The sequence below is a fragment of the Urocitellus parryii genome, chromosome 6, assembly GCF_045843805.1.
Source record: "Urocitellus parryii isolate mUroPar1 chromosome 6, mUroPar1.hap1, whole genome shotgun sequence".
NCBI lineage: Eukaryota > Metazoa > Chordata > Mammalia > Rodentia > Sciuridae > Urocitellus > Urocitellus parryii.
In genome coordinates this window covers 174,922,915-174,942,856 of record NC_135536.1, presented here as the reverse complement: position 1 = coordinate 174,942,856, position 19,942 = coordinate 174,922,915, and the positions used below count along the sequence as shown (strand labels likewise).

General features: G+C 51.7%; 1 protein-coding gene across 2 annotated transcripts in view; it reads left to right on the top strand.

Annotated features, from left to right (window-relative positions):
- Nol4l (nucleolar protein 4 like) overlaps window positions 1-19,942 on the top strand; it is a 109,799-nt gene that overhangs the window by 46,230 nt on the left and 43,627 nt on the right. For both annotated transcript variants that reach the window (XM_077799776.1, XM_026402161.2), the window contains exons 3-4: window positions 2,680-2,791; window positions 9,694-9,803. In XM_077799776.1, coding sequence (XP_077655902.1) covers window positions 2,680-2,791; window positions 9,694-9,803 — 222 coding nt within the window. The remainder of the gene's footprint in view (window positions 1-2,679; window positions 2,792-9,693; window positions 9,804-19,942) is intronic.

The window sequence follows — 19,942 nt, the reverse complement described above, 5'->3', positions numbered from 1 at the left end:
TTGTAAAGTGGTGCAAATCCCCCCAATTGGCCTCATCTGTCTTTGTCGGCCTCCGAGTTGGGGAGTGAAAACGGGGCCTTGCAAGTCAGCGACTCTGCAAATAGCTCCCGCTCTCCCTGCTAGCGAGTCTCAGCTTTTACCACTAAGAAAAATGGAAAAGGCAAATTCACACATGTATCTCAGCGTCCAGGCAGGGGGCCCCAAGAGCAAGGCATCAGGCAGCCCAGGCCACGGAGGGAAGCCAGCTGGGAACGGGTCCGGAGCTTCCTCTCCTTCCACACGGCAGCTCTGTCTCATGCTGTGGGCTTCAGCCTGGGAGTCTATTTCTAGAACAGGGTCTATAGCCCTGAAACCATCTGAAAACCACCATCCTAATGGCAAGGGCCTCTGCAGGGATTGTCCTCCTGGTTTCAACTCATCCTGCGGTCCTGTGGCCCGGTCAGCCATGCGCTCAAAAAGAAAGACAGGTCCCATTGCTGGTCCTGGGCAAGGCATGAGGGTGACCAAAAGAGCCCTGCAAGAGGTGGGGCTGGGGGTGTTTTCTACGTGGGTGTTCCCAGCAGCAGAGCTGGGCTGCTTTCTGTGCTTCAACGACTCTGCAACAAGGGAGTGAGGCTGCAGAGGTTCCACTGGGCAGGGCAGCCTCCCTTCCCTTCTCTGGCCCTCAGATAGCCCTGAGGCCTTGTCACCTCTTCTACCCCTCTGTGGGACCAGAGCCCTCCCCAGGGCACACCAACCAGCCCTGTTCCTGCTGGGACCCCTGCCAAGGCCAGGAGAGCTGTGCCCCCGGCTCCCACCCCTAGAGAGGGGATAATTCCTGTGCCCTTGGTGGGACATGTGGCAAGAGGGATCCCTGCCTATCGTGAGCACAGCCCTTGGCAGTGTAGCCAGATCATGGTGCCTCCTGAAGCCCTTTAGAAAGGTCTCTGCCCAGGGTGGCTGAGCCAGCAAGCTTCCACGGAGTCCATACGGACTGCTCCTCTGACACAAGCCCCGCCCTCCCTTCCCAGACAATGACACAAATGTCCCTCCCCACATCCTCCACTCAGCTCTGACCTGACCTGGGTTGCCACGTCAGGGGAGTCCAGGGGTCGTTTGTTGGGTCGTTTGTTGACCAGAGTCAGCCGCAGCCTTCCTCCGCCCAGCACACGCCTTCCCCTGGCCGGGTTGCTCCTGCAGCCAGCAGCTCTCGGCAGAGCCAGCCTTTTTGCTGAGCAGGTGCAAGAGGAGGGAGCCTCCAGCCGCCAAGGCTTCCCGCAGTGCCAGGCTGGGAATGAAGACATCCATGTCCTGGCAGGAAAGGCACAGAAAAGGCATCTTGGGGCCCTGACACCCCCGGAGGACTGCCACACCTCTGATTGTGGCTTTCCAGCCACTGGTTCCAGTCAGAGATGCTGGGGTTTGCCCTTGTCCCTGACCTCCAGAGAAAGGCAATCAGACAGGGAATTTGGAAGGGAGATAACTCATCAAGGAGTCTGCCTGCTCCGTGGAGCATCAAATCAGCTGAGAAATAACAATTGTGTCACCAAAATTAACTTGCATTTGCAGCTGGCAGGAGTGGCCCCTGGAACTCCGCAGGCGGCTGAACTGGGTGGGGTCCTCCAAGAGGGCTGGCTGTCCGAAGACTGGATATCCCCTCCCTTTTACGTCCCCCTCTCACTGCCCCACCCAACGTCCACCTCCTGGCCATCATAAAGGTGGAGCAGGGCATTGGCGTGTCCCCATGGGAGCAGACTGTGTGCTGTCTACAGTGGAGGCAGGGCGAGCACTGTCCAGAGAGGCCCCCATGCCCTCTACCAACTTTCCCAGTTGGGCTGCGACAAGGACCAGGAATGCTTGGGGGATGCTGCCCCTTAGTGGAGAGGAGTGGGAGGAACCAGGCTCCAGGAAGCCTGTGTGAAAACCGGCCAGCAGGCAGTCTCTGCCCAGGGAACCCAGGGTTACCAAGGTTGCCCCACAGGCAGCCAAATCAGGGCCAGTGGGTTTCCCAAAGCCTAGAGTGAGCTGGGAGGGCTGCCCCCTCTTCCCCACTGCCACCCCGCCTCTTCTCCTGTCTCTCCATCTATTTCTACCTTCCTGTGCATACACCCTTCTCCTGTGTGGGGCCCTGTGATCTGGAGCACTGCCTCTAAAGAGCTGTGTGACTTTGGGTGAGTCAGTTCACCTCTCTAGGCCTTAGTCACCAGGAACAGAAGAGTCTCTGTGAGCCTGTCCAGTTTAAAAAATCTGATGCTCTGGCGCCAGCCTCGTCGAGCTTTCCCTAAAAAGGTTCTTGACCTGTGAGTTATCACTGGAAATTGCCAGTAGATCCTTGGGTTCTGTTTATAAGCTCAGAGTCCTTGGATTTATAAGCGGGTCTCAGTTCATCCATCTCTGAGGAGGGGAAAAGGTGCTCCTCTTCCCCTGGAGCTGTGCTCATAGGTTCACTTCTTAGTGGCAGCAAAACAGTGTTCTCACAGCAACATTACTCATTAGAACACAGGCTGAAGACTAGGTGCCTTGTTTTCATAGCTAAGAGTGGAGGGCACTTGGCCCTTTATCCACAAAGGGACACTTGTCCCTTGCCCCTACCTTTCCTGGCAAGGGCCACAGGACCTGAATCCAAAGCACAATGTTGGTGTCCCAGGGGCCAAGTCACCCCCGTGGACCTGCGTAACATGCAAACTCCTTCCTCCCCAGATTGCAGAGACCTATGCCTTCCTCCCAAGAGAGGCCGTGACGCGCTTCCTGATGAGCTGCACGGAGTGCCAGAAGCGGATGCACTTTAATTCCAACGGCCTGGAACCCAAAGGTAGGGGAGGTACGCGCTCGGGCAGGGCTGTTGGGCAGCAGGCTCTCCCACAGAGGGGCCTGCCCTTTGCTGGCACAAGAAAGTGCATATTCTGCCATCGTTCCCATTCCTAGAAGCTAGCATTCGTGCAAGGTGCTATCTGGAGAGCCTTATCTGAACTTTTTTAAATGTTAAGTTTCACTAAAAAGCCAACAACCTATTCTTCCTGCCCTTCAAGGGCCAGGCCAGCCCCTCTCCTCCCAACCAGGTTCTAGTTGGAAATGGCACCCTGCCCTATTCGTGTGTGTGTGTGTGTGTGTGTGTGTGTGTGTGTGTGTGTGTGGTGCTGGAGATCAAACCCAGGGCTGTGCACATGCTAAGCAAGTGTTTCACCCCTGAACCATGTCCTAAGCCCCAGCCCATCCTCCCCCTTTTTAAAAAAAAAAAAAAAATTTGAGACAGGATCTCACTAAGTTGCTGGGGCAGGACTTGAACTTGCCATTCTCCTGCCCCAGCCTCCCTAGTGCTGGTTTGCAGGTGTGCGCCACCATGCCCAGCACACCCCTCTTTTTTAGTTATGGATGAACACAATACCTTTACTTTATTTATTTATTTTTATGTAGTGCTGAGGATCGAACCCAGTGCCTCACACATGCCAGGCAAGTGCTTTACCACTGAGCTACAGCCCCGGACCCTGTCCACTCTTGAAGCTTGATTATTCTGGCCCCCAGATCTCACCCTCAGCTCTTTCTCCAGGCATGCACCACTCGGGTCTGGCCTTCAGCTCTCGGGATGGGAGCACACACTTGATATGTGTGTCTTCTTGCCCTTTGATGTATGACACCTGTCAGAAACGGTCCCCTCTAGTGTTTGCCCCATCTCTGGGCCCACCCATGTAGTCTCTGGTCTGTGGATCTGAGGGGATTGATGAGAATCTGAAATGAGCACAGTGCTTGTGACCAGCTAAGTTGATCCCTGGACCAGTGCCTGCGCTCACCTGCTTTTCTGCTCAGTGAGGCCAGCATGGAGCCCACTCTGGCAATCCCCATAGACCCTCAAGCTGTGCATCCCACAGGGCCAGTTTGCCTACAGTTGACTTTACTACCATGAGATGGGCCAGCATATTTGGTTGACATGACTGTCACTTTGTCCTGGGAAATGGTGCCCAGGTGGGCTGTTCGTCAGGGTTTGAGGCCTTCCCCAGTGCCCTACGCCAGCTTCTGGGCATCAGGCCTGAAAATATTGCTGAAGTCTGGGGTTATTTTGTCTAAGGATGGGGACAGAGTGGGGATAATGGGCAAGCATTTATCCAGATCCACAGATGGCAGCCACCAAACCTGGGGTGGGGTAAACATCAATCAGGGCCCAAGTCGATGCTCAACATCAGGGCACGGGTGTCAGGTGGCATTTTCCCCTCATTGTTATTGTCCCTGAGGCACATGAGCAAATTCTGACCCACCAATCCAGAGGCTTTGCTGTCCTGGAAGCCACGAGGCCATAGCTGCCCAGTCTGGGCACATCAGACAGCTTCTGAAGAACCTCAGAGAGCAGGCCAGTGTGAGAGCAGGCCACAGGGCCACTGTGTGGGGAGGACTGCAGCTTAGATGCCGTGGGTCCTGGCCAGTGACTTCATTTCTATGAGCCTCAGTTTCTCCTGTGAAATGGGGTCATTAGTGGAGCCCACTGGAGGGCTGATGAGATCAGAGGTGGCCCTGGGCCTGCACAGGGATACTGTAGAAGACTGGACTCCATGATGCATGGGGCGCCTGAATGGTCCTGCTGCCCCTACCTGGCCCTGGTTGAGCGGCTGCAGCTGCTGGGCCAGTGCCTGGGCCTGCAGATGTGCTGGAGGCCCTCCTTGCCTCACTCCCCACACTGCTGGGGCCTAGACCCGAGGGGCATGTGCCCTGGTGGCAACTGCCTGGATCCTGCCCACCCTTCCCTGTCCCCTCCTTTCCTGTCCTGTTTCCATAGCAACTGTCAGACACAGAACTGCTAGCCCAGGGGGAGCAAGGCAAGGCCAAGAGGGGCTGTGTGTGGGCTGCCCTGGGTGACTGAAGCTCCCCCGACCCCTCCTCTGCTGGCCCCTGATGGTGTATGTGGGGGGGGCATCCCTCCCGCCCTCAGCTTCGCACCGAAGGCTGCAAAGCCTCCCAGGGGCTGTGGGCTTCACTCCTCCTCACCTGTGGGCATCCATGTGGCCTGGAGGGCAGTGCCCAGCCACCAGCTGCTTGTTTTCTCTCCTCATGGGCCGCCACTGTGTTTCCCCACTCCTGAAACGGAGGGAGAGAGGGAGAGCACACATGGCAAGGAGCTGCCTAGAATATAAACCAGCTCTGAGCTTCCTGGGGCTGGCTTCTGCAGGACAAAAGGCAAGTGCCTGCCCATCCTCAGGACACCCTCCCTTCTTGGTCCCAGGAAGTAGACCTTCCCATAGTAGGGAGAGAAGATGTGGAGGGATGGGAGACAGCATGGCCACGGGAGAGTGTGGACTTGGGGTCAAGAAGGCCTGTGGGTAGCCCAGTTCCTGCTGTGTGTCTCCTGGCAGTTAGGGAGCCTCTCTGAGCATCTCCTGCTCAGCAGCCACGATAGTTCTCTTGAGTTTTCAGTCCTGGCTTCACAACTGAGGAACCTAAAGCACAAAGAAATGTCAGGTGAAACCACCCACCTAGTTCCCCCAGGAGAGCAGAGGGAAAAACTTTTCCATCAGCCAAGGATCTTGGATCTGTGAGGGGGCAGGTGGATCAGAGGAGCTGATGACACAGGGCACTGGCGCGTTGGGACATGGGGAGCATCAGATTGTCTCCTGCCCATGCTGTGGTTGTGTCACAGTCCCCTACAAAAGGCTGTCAGCATTCTAGTGGCCCCACAGAGAGGCACACGTCAGCCTCCAGCAAGGCAGTGTCACGTCCTTTATAGGGCCACGTCCTGGAAAGAGCGGAAGGGAAGAGGGGAGTAACTGGAAGTTGCCTATAGAGAGCTTCACACTCTCAAAGACCCCCCCTGAAGACCCCTGTCACTCATGGCCAGAGGTGCACCATCCTGCCAGCTGGAAGGGTCTCTTCCCTTCTCCTGCCCCTGCCACAGCCTGGAGAGCCTTCTCCAGGCCATGCCAGTCCTCCCTCCCAGGGCAAGCCCCTGTTCCTGACCCAGGAAGGTGGGAGGAGAGTGGTGCAGGGACAGGATGGGAACTTCTGAGGGCTGCTGGGAGATGCCTTGCTTCCTGGCTGCCTATTAAAAAGGAAGGAAACAGAGGCCTCCCTTGCTCAGCGGTTTGTCCCCAGCAGAGTGTGGGGCCTGGACATCCGTGTTCCCTCCCCCAGCGCCAGGAGCATAAACAAAGAGGGCAGCAGCGGATCTGGAGGTCCTGGGATGGGAAATTCCAGGGCCTCCCACCCCTAGGAACCAGCCCCTGACTTGCCAAGGCTGTCCAGGGTGCAGGGAAGACAGAGGAGACGCAGGTGTGCCCCTAATCTAGCCCCTGCTCTGGGGAAGAGGGACCTCTGGGGGCGCATTTCTTTTCTTTTGGAGGGGGACCAGTATTGAAAGGGGCGCTTGACCACTGAGCCACACCACCCACCCTATTTTGTATTTTGTTCAGAGACAGGGTCTCACTGAGTTGCTTAGCACCGTGCAGTTGCTGAGGCTGGCTTTGAACTCAGGATCCTCCTGCCTCAGCCTCCTGAGCCACGCCTGGCGCTGGGGGTGCATTTCTGTTTGCCTTGATGTTTCAACATGTTGTAAGGTTGGAGACCCCGAGTGGCAAGGGACAGTAGCACTTACTCTTTCTCGGAGAATGAGCTGCTCACTCAGGTGGAGGCTCCTGAACAACCATGTGGGTTCCCAGTGTAGCTCCTGCCTCACCCGTCCAGGCCCCTCCTTCCTGTCCTCCCCCACCAACGGCCCCACCCCAGCCATTTCTTTGCCCCTGCAGAGCCTGTCCTGCCTGAGCCTCCTGCAGCCTCCATGCAGAACTCACGGGGCTCCCAACTGCCAGAAAGCCTTGTCTCCCTATCCTCATTGTGGTGGCCAAGCTCTGACTCCCACTGCCAGCTCCATGGCTCTTTTCCTCATGCTGAATGTCCCCTGCTGACCAAGGTGCTGCCACCCCATAGGACTTACACTTCTTGAAGCACTGCACACCAATACAGGTGATGTCCAAGTATCTGGGTGTTGGTGCCTGAAGTTCCAGCTTCCCCAAGACCAGGCATGGCGCCTTCCTCTCTCTGAGCTCTCCCGGCCCATTTCCTAGCTCCAGACGTGCTTTGGTCCTGTGGAGACTCTGGAAGGGAAGACTACTCCTGCCACTGCCCATGAGTGCCACTAAGTCAAATGACATCTGATTTTATTAATATGATACTTGCTGAAAGTCCTGGTATTTCAGACAGAACATAGGTGACCGTCAGGGAGAGACCACAGCTCTGCAGGGGCCTTTGGCGTGGGTGGCCTTTCACAAGTACCAGGCTGTTAGCAGCTTCTCGCAAGACAGGCTCATCTTGGAGGAAATGAAACAGAAGCTGCAATTCTCTCTGACAATCCATGATCTGCAAACAGGAACCACAGGTCCCCTGGGGGACACTGTCTCAGTGTCATCCCTGGAATGTCTGCCTGACATGTTGCCTCCAACCCAGTCAACTTGGGGGATCCAGGGCATGGTGAGAGGAAGAGGGGCACAAATGCATCCACACCACACGGCTGCTGAGCACGTGGCCAGCATCTCCCTGCCCCTCAACCGGGAAGGATGCTCTTTAAAAAGGGGAGTAGGAGCCAGACTCTTTGGTACACGCCTATAATCCCAGCAGCTCTGGAGGTTGAGGAAGGAGGATCACAAGTTTGAGGCCAGCCTCAGCAATTGAGCAAGACCATGTCTCAAATTAAAAAGGGCTGGGGGTATAATTCAGTGGATTATTAAAAAAAAAAAAAAAAAGGAGACTAAGGAGTGGGAGCATTTCAAGTCCATTTCTGAGAAACTCTACATTTACCTCTTCCCTAAAAGCACAAAAATGAAACCTTCTGTGTAACAGTGTAGCGTTTAAAAAGCAAGTCAAAGTTCTGCATTTTTATAAAACTTGATAAAACCTGTCATCCTGCACAGTCACAGCCTCACAAAGGAGCCCGATTCCTGGGTGGTGTGGGGGACGGGGACCGTCTTGTTGGAGCTGTGCCTGCAGAACTGCCACCCTGGCCAGGCAGCAGCTGCCCTCATCCTTTGGGTAATTTTGCCCAAGTTTGCAGATATTTTTTTAGTTTGTGGTAAAATTGTTATAAAGTGTGCCATCTTAGTGTTTAATTATACTGTTTTAAAGACATTGATTGTATCCACACTATTGAGCAACCAGCTCACCTACATATCAAAAGTTTTCAAAATTTTTTTTATCATCTTAAACAGAAACTCCATCAGTAACTCTCCATCCCCATCCCCACCCCCCAGGAGCTCTCGTTTTACTTTCTATGGATTTGCTCATTCTAGATAGTTCTTGCAAGTGGAATCATACAGCATTTGACCTTTTGTGTCTGGCTTCTTTCACCAGCATAGAATTTTTATGGCTTCAGGGGCCCTTTCCACTGGGGCGCTGGCTCTGGAGAGGCAGGTGTGGCAAACTGCCCTGAAAGAGCCTCTGCATTCCTTGCACTCGGCCTGTCTCTGGGTATGGTGGTGACGGAAGAGGGCAGGCTTTGGCTAGTTGGGAAGTTGTCCTCACCCTTCTCAGATCCCAGCCCATCCACAGGACAGGGGATCTTTTGGTCAAAGACCTCGTGTGAACATAAACCTGTCCCAAAGTCCTTGCAGACAGGAGAAAGCCAAGAGCAGGTTTTCAAGACTATTCCCTGGCAGCTTGACCAGGGATTTGGGAGTGATCAAATATGTCTACCTTCTAACCCATGAATTCCATTTCTTGGAACCAGTTCTAAAAAAGGAGAAGATCGGAAATATGGACCACTATTTATGCACAGAGATGTTCCCTGCAGTGCTGTTTATAATAGCCCCAATGGGAAGCAACCTACATATAATCATAAGGGAATAACTTGAGTAAATTATGGTAAAATATGACACAGTTACAAAAATCTTATTTGCAAAGCAAAGCAAGAGTTTTGATGGTGACAAAAATACCTATGACAAAATGTTAAGCAAAAAAAAAAAACCACTTTTTTAAAAAAGCACTATAATTCTCTGTATGCATTATGATATCAAGAATGTAAAGAAGAAAAATCAAGGGAAAAAATAAACAGAAGCATATGCCAAGCTGCTTGGTGCAATTATGGTTTTAAAAAATGTTTCTTTACATTTTTCTGCACTTTGCAAATTCTCTACAAAAAGAACACGCATTACTCTGATCTCCAGGACACCAAAGCAATATATGGGAAGTGCAGTGCTCCTCTGAGTGTGATTAAAGAGACACCAGGGTTTGGAAGGGCGGTGGGAAGAGGGCACTGGAGGCATGTTTGAGCCCCATGACCCCGTGAGCCATTTGGTACCTGAGGGTGCTTTGGTGGCATGCTGTGGGGCCAGGGATGGGGGTAGAGCAGTGGCAGGTGTTCACCAGGAAGGGAGCTTAGACCAGAGTTGGAGGCTCCAATGCCTTGAAGGGCCTCAGAGGCCCTCATGAGCAGAGGTGTGCCGCTGAGATGCCCTGCCTGAAGGACATGGCCACCTGCCATGAAGCATGGGACATATGTGTGGCCAAGCCTTCTGTATTTCAAAGAAGCCACAATTTCACATTTTTCTAAACATGTGACGTCTCTTATTAAACACTGGCACCCACTGACAAGCATTTTCAACACCACACAGCCTGTTTCTACGGGCCAGGTGTGGTGGCCACTGACAGGTGGCCTCTGGCCTGCTCCTTCCCAGAGGTGGCTCCCCAAGGATGATGAGACTCCAGCACAGACTGAAAGGGGTTTCCTTTTGTTCTCCCTGCCAGAAAATGAACCACCGTCCCCTCTGGTCTCTGGGATCATTGATTACAACATGCCCCTCACTTCCACCTACTTGAAGCAGATGAAGCTGCGGGTGATGAACTCCCAGGAGCAGGTAAGGTGTCTGTCCCCTTCGCCCACCTGGAGGCATCCTGACTTGCCTGGCTGTGGTTGCCTTTCCCAGACAGACTCGGGTCTGCCGTGGGTATAAACACCCTGGAAGTCAAAGAGACCCTTATCTGGTCATCTGGGCCGGGCAGTCAGACAGAAAGGGGAGGAGAGGGCAAGAAAGGGTGCATTCCTCCATGGAGGGTCTGCAGGGCGCTGCTCCAAAAGCTCAGACTTTGCAAAACATTCCCCAAGGTCAGGTGGGGCCAGGGTGGGGAGAGCTTGCCCTGGATCTGGGGTCCTTCTCGCTGTGCTCTGCCCATCACAGAGCTTTTCCCCAAGGAGGTGAGGGGGCGTGGCCCTGGATGCCTGCCTGTGGCCTCTGTCACTCTTGGGGCCCAGACAGGCCAGGAGGATGGGCCTTGGAAGGTGGCCCGGGCTAGATAAGGCCCCAGGGTCGCCCGGCTGCCCAAGACTCCCAGCTGTGGTTCACCAAAGGCTGTCAGACGCCATGGAAACTGGCTATGAAAAGAAACTCCTTGCTGCCTCCCCACACAGCCTACCTTCTAATTCTTCCCAAAGCAAGTAGCCTGGTTTTCAAAGACGGACTGGGTGGCTCTCCCTCTGCTGCCGCCTGAAACCAGGAACCAATTTTTACCCCTGCTTTAAGGGCTCTCACGCGTCTGGTGAGGTCCTTGAAACCTGCCTGGGGGAATGTGCCCTTCCTCTCTGACTGATAGATAGCTGGGACTTGAGTCTGACTGGCAACCCAGGGTGCCTGTCACCTGGCACTGCTGGTCTCCTTAACAACGTGAGCATGCGTGTGCAGGGGTGATAGCTTGAGGCTGGCCTCATGGTGACGGAGTAAGACATGTTTGGGTTACACTTGGGCCTGTTACCCAGTTTGAGGATTTAGGCTGGTTGGCTTGGACCATGGAGTTGTGCCCTCTTGGCCACGCCAGGCCCAGCCCCTGGAGCCTGCATGGGGTCACTGTGGCTCTGGGAGGCAGAGCTGTGTCCATCTGCATCTCCCACTTCTCACTGAGAGGGCCTGTTCATGATGTTGTGTTACCGGAGAAATGTTAGGGGCTTGGGTTTCCAACCCACGAGGACCACGTCATTTTTGCCCCAGGAATGCCAGTGACAAAGGTATCACTTTTGTTAATAGCAGATCTCCTCTGCATCGGGGAATGATTTGGGCCTCTCTTGCCTGTCACCATCCACGCTCTGTTTCCACATGCGTCACCGAGCTCATCTATTGCCATGAGGACTGAGGCACAGCCCTGTGACTCTCTTTCCTGGGATGCACTGCCACATCTAGATCACTGCTAGTCAGCAGTGGTCAGCGTAGCTGCGATCCCTCTTGAATGGATTATAATGTGTTTGGTTTGGTTAAAAAAATCTTCCTGTACTTTGATTTGCATCTGTGGAAGGAAAGGGATTAACACAGTATTGGTTAAAAGCTTTAACAAGGATCCCATCATTCACCAAATATTTATTTAGGGCTCCATGGGGATGAACAAACAGCTGCATTCCTAGGCCTTCTTATGACCCGTGGGGAGACAGACACTAACCAAAAAAATCATACACAAACTCCCCAGCTCAGTGAGTAGCTGTGAGCAATGAAGGAAGTGCTAATCAGGCATCGAAGTGCAGCTGTGAGGCGGCCGGGCAGGACACCTGGTGCTGTGGGTTCTTAGGGTGGAGTGAGTAGACTGGTGTAGAGGTCAGAAAAGGCTTGCTGCAGAAAGGGGTGCTTTGATTGAGATGTGGTTCTGAAAAGAAGAGAATTACACAGCCTGTGCAAAGGCCCTGTGGTTCCAGGGAGGACAGGACCTATAAGGGATTAGAGAGGCTGGTGTGGTTGGGGCAGAGAATGTGAGAGATTCTGTTGCTGAGCAAAGAGGGATATAGCACAGTGTTGGACACTAGAGCCCACCTGAAGCTCATGAAAGAAGACGGGCAGATTGTCCCGGTGAGGTTCAAGCTACTCCCAAAGCAAGGGAGGATTATGGGAGGCCTTGTTCGAAGGGTGCTCTGGGAGTCTGGCTTGGGTGGAGATCCAGCTGGCCTCTGAGAGTAGCCAGCTCGTTCCGTGTGCTTCCAGAGATCAAAGTACAAATTCTCCTTGCCACCCGATAGGTGAAGCAGCACCTTCTCTCTGCCGAGGGCCTTTTGCTTGTCAATCTCCAGCCCCTCACATACAGCAAGGGACACTCAAGGCCTCAACCTCTTGGGCAGTGCCATTATCCCTGTTTTACGGCCAGACACATGGCAAAACAGAAATCACCAGATTATTTATCTGCAGCAGCGCAGAGGGGCTAAGGGCCCTAAGTCTTTGATTCTTCAGATTGAGTTGGAACTAAAACTACACATCCTTCCCGGAAGGCAGGCAGAGCTCTCCTGGGGTGGGGGTGGTCCCCACCTCAACAGGCTTTTCTGCTATCAAATCCCATGTCCAGAGGCAAGGCTTTGAAAGTGGATCTCTCCGGTTACTCTGACCACAAACAGGCAACACAGAACACCTGCAGTGTGTGCAGATCACCCATGTGAGCTATGTGGATTCTAAAGCAGCTGGGAACCAGGATAAATGACATTAATGCAAACCAAAACTCTGCATCTAAAACTTTGGATGAGAAATCTCATCCCTGGTGCCCTGGCACACACCTGTACTCCCAGAAGCTCAGGAGGCTGAGGCAGGAGGATCGCAAGTTCAAGGCCAGCCTTGGCAACTTACAGACCCTAAGCAATTTAGCAAGGGAGGACCAGGGAGGACAGGACCTATAAGGGATAGCAAGACCCTGTCTCAAAATTTAAAATAAAGGGCTGGGGATGTGGCTCAGTGGTTAAGTGGCCCTGGGATCAGTCCCCAGTATCAAAATAAGATAAAATCCCAATACTTCTCTCTCTCTCTCTCTCTCTCTCTCTCTCTCTCTCTCTCTCTCTCTCTCTCTCGACATTGCACAAGCAGAAGACAAATGGTAAGGAGAGCATATGCCCTCCCCTTGCCTTGATGACACAGCAAACAGGTGGTGGGGTTTTCTTGAGGGCTGGACAGAATCATACTTGTAGTCCATTTGTGATGAATATGCTAGAAAATAAGTCCTTTCTCATGGAGGATGTTAGGGAATATGAAAACCCAACACTCCAGTGCAGGGGCTGGGAGCTTGCCTAGCATGCACAAGGCCCTGGGTTTGATCCCCCAAACTGCAAAAAAAAAAGTAAACGACATGCAAAGAAAAAAAGATTCTCCTCAAGGTCTGGTTCAACGCAGCAAATATTTTTAGTGTCTTCAGCATACAAGATGGTAGGGGCCAGACTCTACCCTCCTAGAACTGACTCCTAGGTTGACACAGACCCCAGAAGTTGTCATCAAAGTGGCCACAGTGGGCTGAAAATACAGCGAGTGGTCTGATAAGAGTCTTTCTTCCTTCCTTGTTCGGGGGTGCTCTGATGGAGGTCTGAGACTGAGAGCACATGCAGTTGTGCACATGGTGAGTTCATCTTGGCGCTGATGCAGAAAGGTTCCGCTGCAGGGTGGAGACCTTCTTTGATAAAGTGCCGACCCAGGGAGGGTGGGCTATGCTCCCGGCTGCCCCAGAGTCCGCCAGCAGGTGCCGCTGAGCTCCCAGGTGCATGCAGAACTCGCTGGCAGTTCTTCTCACACTGCCACTGGTTTTGTTTGGTCTCATTTGTTTGTCTTTTGTCCTTTATTTTTTCCTAATCACTCTAGTAACACATGACCTCAGAGAAAAATCAGTAGCCAAGAAAACAAGAACATGGTGATAAGAATCACCAGCGTTTCCCACTGAGATGCCTGGGAGACTTTGATTTCTTGCCTTTCAAATTGTGGAATAAAAGCAGCTCACCCCACACCCTCCTCTGGCTTCCCACTATTGACTCCCATAAGCTCCGTCTCTCTCCCTCTGGATCTTAGTGTTGTCACCTATCCAGTCAGCTGGTGGCGCACTTCTCCTCTCATGCATTCACTTGTCCATGCATTCGTCTGTCCGTCCATCCATCCATCCATTTGTACACCCTAAGCCAGGCTCTGTCCCAGATGCCAGGAGGCAGAGGCGACCAGGCCCGAGCCCCTGCCTACATGGCTCTACAGTTCAGGAGGAGATGAAAAAGCCCAGATCTACTCTTTGGGGTCTTTTGGAAGAGCTCAGAGGAGGAGGGGACAAGGGGGCAGTGGGTGAGTGCCAGTCAGGCCCAGGGGTTGTCAACGGTCACCTGCTCTGTGTCCAGCACTGTACACACCTGACCCCTTGCTAGGTCACATGATTGTCCTCATTCTACACATTTGCTCCCTGAGGCTTAAGGTGGTTGAGCTGCTCCACAACCCTCCATCCCCAAACCCGGCTCCTGCCAAGTTGTCCTGCCCTGTTTCTCCCACCCTGACCCGGGAGGAAGTGCCTGTGGCCGAGTGTGGGCCAGGAGCAGGGCCACAGGCTGGGAGGGAGGACACCCCTGACTAAGGTGAGTGGAGCCCCGGAGAGAGGCAGGTACTGGCCTGGGACCTGGGAGCTGCCACCCAGCAGGGCCCAGGGAGAGTTCCCTGACCTTATGGCTGCCAGGGGCATGGGGGTGGGATTGGCTGTCCATACATTCTTCTCTCTCCCGAAGTCGCGTGTCTGCGGAGCTGTACCCCTTCCTTCCCATGCCTGCTCTGCAGAGGAAGGCTCAGCCTGACCCCGCTCCCTTTTGGTTCTACCCCCGGCCCTGGGCTCATCCAGAGGGGAAGGCTGTCAACACCTGCCTCCCCCTCCCCAGTTCTCAGAGCAGCGCTAATATTGCTAATATCCCGCTAATGGTTCTAATGTTCTCCCAGCAGTGTGTGAAGTGGTGCCTGCTCCATTTTTTAAGCCCACGTGGTACAGGAGGCTCTCATCCCTCCATTAACCTCTGCCTCCCTCTCCTCCATCTCTGAAGAGGAGTTGTCCCCGGGTCCTGGCGCAAGGAAGGGCCCATAGCTCCCTCCCAAGGGCAAACATATGGCACCTGTGGGGTCCACTGGGGTCTCCAAATTATTGGCCTTCCTGCTCCTAAAAGCAGCCCCTGCCGCAGTGACTAGCACAGCTTTCGGCCAGGATTCTCGGAGCCCACCCTCCATTTATAAAGCCAACCACCCTGGCATCAGGTGGTCAGTGCCAGCTTTGCTGCTTGGAATCTGTGTGACTCAGGGCTCCTTGCTCCACCTCTCTGTGCTTCTCTTTCCTCATCCCGTTACTATAGAGTAATAATACTTGGAATTCACGAGGTGTCCCAGGAGTTAAAGGACGTAAAGCAAGGCTAGTGTTCAGCACTGTGCTGGGCACCTTAGAAGCAAGAAGGAAGTCCCAGGAGCCGCGACTGCACCAAGGGCTCCTTATGCCATTCTTATCTGACAGACACACCAAGTGGCCTTGCAGTAGAGACGGGGCCATAGAATCAGGTCAGACCCGTGGTCGCTCTCCTGGAGCTCTTCTTCTAGGAGACAAAGATAGCAACCATGGTACTGTCACCAGGACAGAAAGCAGAGAGATGAGAGGGTCCAGAAACCTGCCAGCTGGCTTGGGGACACTTGCTCATCCTCGTCATGGGGTTCAGGCAGGCAGAGAGGGCCAGGGAGGGAGGCTGCGAGGTGGCAGCCCCAGCAGGACCCGGCCAGGCAAGGGCAGAACCCCAGGAAAGTGGAGAAGGGCCTTTCCTGGAAGCCAGGCCCAGAAGGAGCCCCCTCAGCACCAGACAAGGACTACAGCAGGGACCTTCTCAGACTCCCATATCCCCAGGAAAAGAAAGGAACAAGCCCGCCCTGCAAAACTAAATTAAAAAATCCCTCCCCTTCTTAATTGGCAGCTCTGGAGATGGAACTCAGGGCCTCGCACATGTAAGGCAGACACTTTACCACTGAACCACACCCCATCCCCTACATTCGTTTAAAAAACAAACAAAAACCCTGTAGTTAATATAGTAACATAAAATTTTCTGAGGAGGGATGGGGCTGGGGCTCAGTGGTGGAGCACTTTGCCTGGTGCTTGTGAGGCCCTGGGTTCCATCCTCAGCACCACATAAAAATAAATAACACAGGGCTGCGGATGTGGTTCAAGCGGTAGCGTGCTTACCTGGCATGCGCTGGGTTCGATCAGAATCACAGAACCTCAGCACCACATACAAATAAAATAAAGATGTTGTGTCCCCCAAAAACTAAACAATAAATATTAAAAAAATTCTCTCTCCCCCCCAAAAAAAAAATAACATAAAACATGTTGCCACATAAATCACTTTTAAGTATAGAATTCAGTGGCGTTGGGTATATTCACAATGTTGTACAATCATCACTATTTGGTTCCCAAATTTTCTTATCACTTCAAATAGAAACTCTGTACCTATTAAACGGTGAGTCTGCCTCTCTCCTTTCCCCCAACCCCTGATAGCCTCTATTCTGTTTTCTGCCCCTATGATTCTGACTATTTCAGGTACCTCACAGAAGTGGAATTTATGTCTGGCTGCTTTCCCTTAGCATGATGCTCACAAGGTTCATCCATGTCACAGTATGTGAGGACTCCATTTCTTTTCATGGCTGAATAATATTCCACACTATAGGCACACGGTTTTGTTTATCCACTCGTCTGTCGATGTACATTTGGGTTGTTTCCACCTTTGGCAACACATTCACTTGGTAGTCACTATCTTTTGGACCAGGTGTAAGACATGAGACACAGAAGCAGGATCCTGTTTCTTATCTCTCTAAGCCCTTATCCCTCTTTCTTTTCTCATGAACTTTCTCCACCTACCTCCTTCTACCAGTCAGACCCCAAAGAGGAGCTGAGTCAACAGATGACAACAAGTGCCTGTCTCTTAGTCAAACGACACCTGATTGATTCATAGGATTCTTGCCCCTGAAATCCATGACACTGACTTGGACAGCCAGGCTTGGGGCCTTGAGAGCAGTGATGGTTTTTACTCCTTCCCTTCTGCAGCCTGACTAGGTGAAAGTTTGGGGGAAACAGGATGGAAGGGTTGACTGTCTCAGCGTTTGTGACCTTGGATAGTCTCTTAAACAGACAGAGCCTCCAATGTGTTTCTAAGAGTATAAGTTTTTTTTTTTTATAAGTTCTACATTCTATTTCTCCATGGAGGAGAAATAGAATGTAGAACTTATAAATAAATAGAAAAAAATAAAGAAAACTTGACCAGTCCAGAAAGCATTATTAAATGGGGGAATAAAAGAAGAAACCACCCAAAAGAGGTATAATAAATAGAAAACATAAAGTAAGCTAATGGCAGTTGGTGAGTCACAATAAATGTATATGGGTTAAATTCCACTCACATGGAGTCAGAAAGACTTGGATGGGCTTTTTTAAATGGAAAGATCCAACCATGTGATATTTACAAAAGACATTTTTAATGGTGCAGAATGGCAGATAAAAAGAGCAATGTCAAAACAAGCAAGTGCTCGAGTCGAAAAAGCACTGAACAGGGCAGAGGAAGATTTTTTGTGACTGGGGCATGGTCTCCCAGGAGGAGCTCAGGGTCTGCCCTTAGGGAGGTAGGAGGCAGCCAGCCTGAGCATCTCCACCATCTGCTGCTGCTTGCAGTTTTGGTTATGGGTTGTGGGAGCCACCTCCTTATTAGATCAGTGTCTTCAAGCTCCAGCTTCTGCTCTTGCCCTCTGCAGATGCGCATGGAGCAGCTCAGGTGGGGTGTCTGCTGCCTCAGCTACCTGGACTTAGGACCCTCCTTGTCTGCCCCCTGGGCTCACCCGCTGAAGCACACAGCAACCCTGGTCCCTGTAGCCTCTGCCCTTCTCCAGCCCTCACCAGAGCTTCCTTGTTCCTGGCCATGCTCTCTTCTCCTGCTCCACACCCTCAGTCTGCCTGCCTGCCCTTCTGCAGCTGGCCGAGGGGCCCCCCCACACAAGCTGACCTGAGAGCACAGGAAAGACTTGAGATGCCAGCCGTCACATTTTTAGGATCTGAGAATCAGAGGCCCAGCCTTTTCCTGTCTCAGTAAATCTCTGGCACTGTGGAAGGTTTATGCTGTGGCAAGAAAAACAAAAAGCAACTGAAATACTGACCTTGACCAAGGCTGCTGTTTGGACTTCTCTAGTCAGAGCATGCTCCTTGGAGAGGTCCCATGGGGGGAACACGCGCTGGGTAGCTGCCGATGGGTTCTGTCCTGTGCCTCTCAGGTCCTCCGTTGAAACCCCAGGGTAACTGGTCCTCAGGAGTGGCTTCTCAGGCAGCCCTTTATCTTTTTTTTTTTTGTGTGTGTGTGGGGGGGGGGTTGTTGTTGTTTGTTTGTTTGTATTCATTTTTACTTTATTCAGTAGAATTCTTTTTTTAAAACATTTTTTTTGGGGGGGGTATAGATGGACACAACACAATGCCTTTATTTGTATGTGGTGCTGAGGATAGAACCCGGGTCCCACCGATGCTAGGCGAACACTCTACCACTGAGCCACAATCCCAGTCCTAGAATTCATTTTTTAAAAATCATATCAAAATAATAGACCCTGCTCTAGCCTCCCCTCTTTTCCGTTTCTACTCCCCTGAGAAAGTCCCTTTTCTTTCTTATCTCTTAGACATCTCTTCTGGCATTTACCTCCTGTTTCTCCATAATGTGCTCATACTGCTAGTTCTTGATTTTTAAATTCAGACTTGTATTGTTTAATTTCTTGCTGTGGGAGCTAAGTATGTATGCTCTTACACCCTCTCCCAAAGATACTATTTCTCTTTCCTTCATCCCGCAATAGATCTACACCTCTCTACTTGGATAAATCACTGTTCATTATTTATATTATTATGACTGTGTATGTATTATTCATAGCTGACCCAATTAGCATACCGTGATTACATTTCTTTTCTTTTGATTCCCCAGAGTTAGCCGTTGCCTCTCTTTTCCCATCCTTCCCCTTTATCTTTTTGATCTTGCTTATGCTGTGTGTGTTTTGTTGTTTTTATTTTTATAGGCTCAGAGTTATCCATTATTTTTCTTGAATGGCTTCTACATTGGAGTCTCAAAAAGGTTAAGTCCACTCCACCCTCATGCTTCTTTTTTAGTAGTTTCAAGTTTTCATTTTTGTAATAGATTGTTATTGAGAACAGTTTTAGATTTACAGAAAAACTGAGGTAACAGTTTTCCCACATTATCTCCCTACTCCCTCCCGCCAAACATACACACTCCCAGCAGGTGCCTTTCCTATGGATAGCATCTCGCCTCACAAGGATACATTTGTTACCACTCACGAGCCAATATTGATGCATTATTGCTAACCAAAGTCTATTTAGATTTCCTTCCTTTTTTTGTGGGGGGCAGGAGACTGGGGATTGAACTCAGGGGCACTCCACCACCGAGCCACACCCTTAGCCCTATTTTGTATTTTATTTAGAGACAGGGTCCACTGAGTTGGTTAGCACCTCAACTGTGGCTGAGGCTGGCTTTGAACAAGGGATCCTCCTGCTTCAGCCTCCCAAGCCGCCAGGATTGGATTCAGGCCTGCACCACTGCTAGATTTTCTTCCTCTTTACCCAAGAGTCTTTTGGTTCCAGGATTCCAACCAGGAGACTTCATAAAGGCTCCTCTGGGTCATGACAGTTTCTTAGACTTTCCTTGTTTATGGTGATCTCTTCAGTTTTGAGGACAATCAGTCATGTATTTTCAGGATCTGGGATCTGCCTGATGCTCTTCTCAATATAAAACATAACACTTACGGTTATTAAGAGGACACCTGTGGACGCCAAGGGCCCTTTCCTTGGGTCCTATGGAGGCGACACACTGTCAGGGTGATTTATGAGGCTGTATTGGCCTTGATCATACCTGGCCCAGGCGTTTGTCCGGTTTTGTCATTCAACTTGCTCTTCTTTCTTCTCTTCATGCCGAACACCTTGAAGGCAGCTGCTGTGCCCAGCCAGCACCCGTGTGTGGCGTGCTGTTCTTACCAAGCACCTTGCAGGTGAGGGGTGGGCACGAAGGTCCCAGTTCGTGGGAGATGATCTCCTCTGCCTTCACGCATCCAGGGCCACTACATGGATTTGTGGCCCTTTGTTTTATATTTGGGTTATACTTCTGTGCTCCTTTATTTTAATGTTAATTATCTCAGTTTCAACCATTGGGACATTTCAGTTGGCCTCTTACCCCACTCCTTAAATATTTATTTAT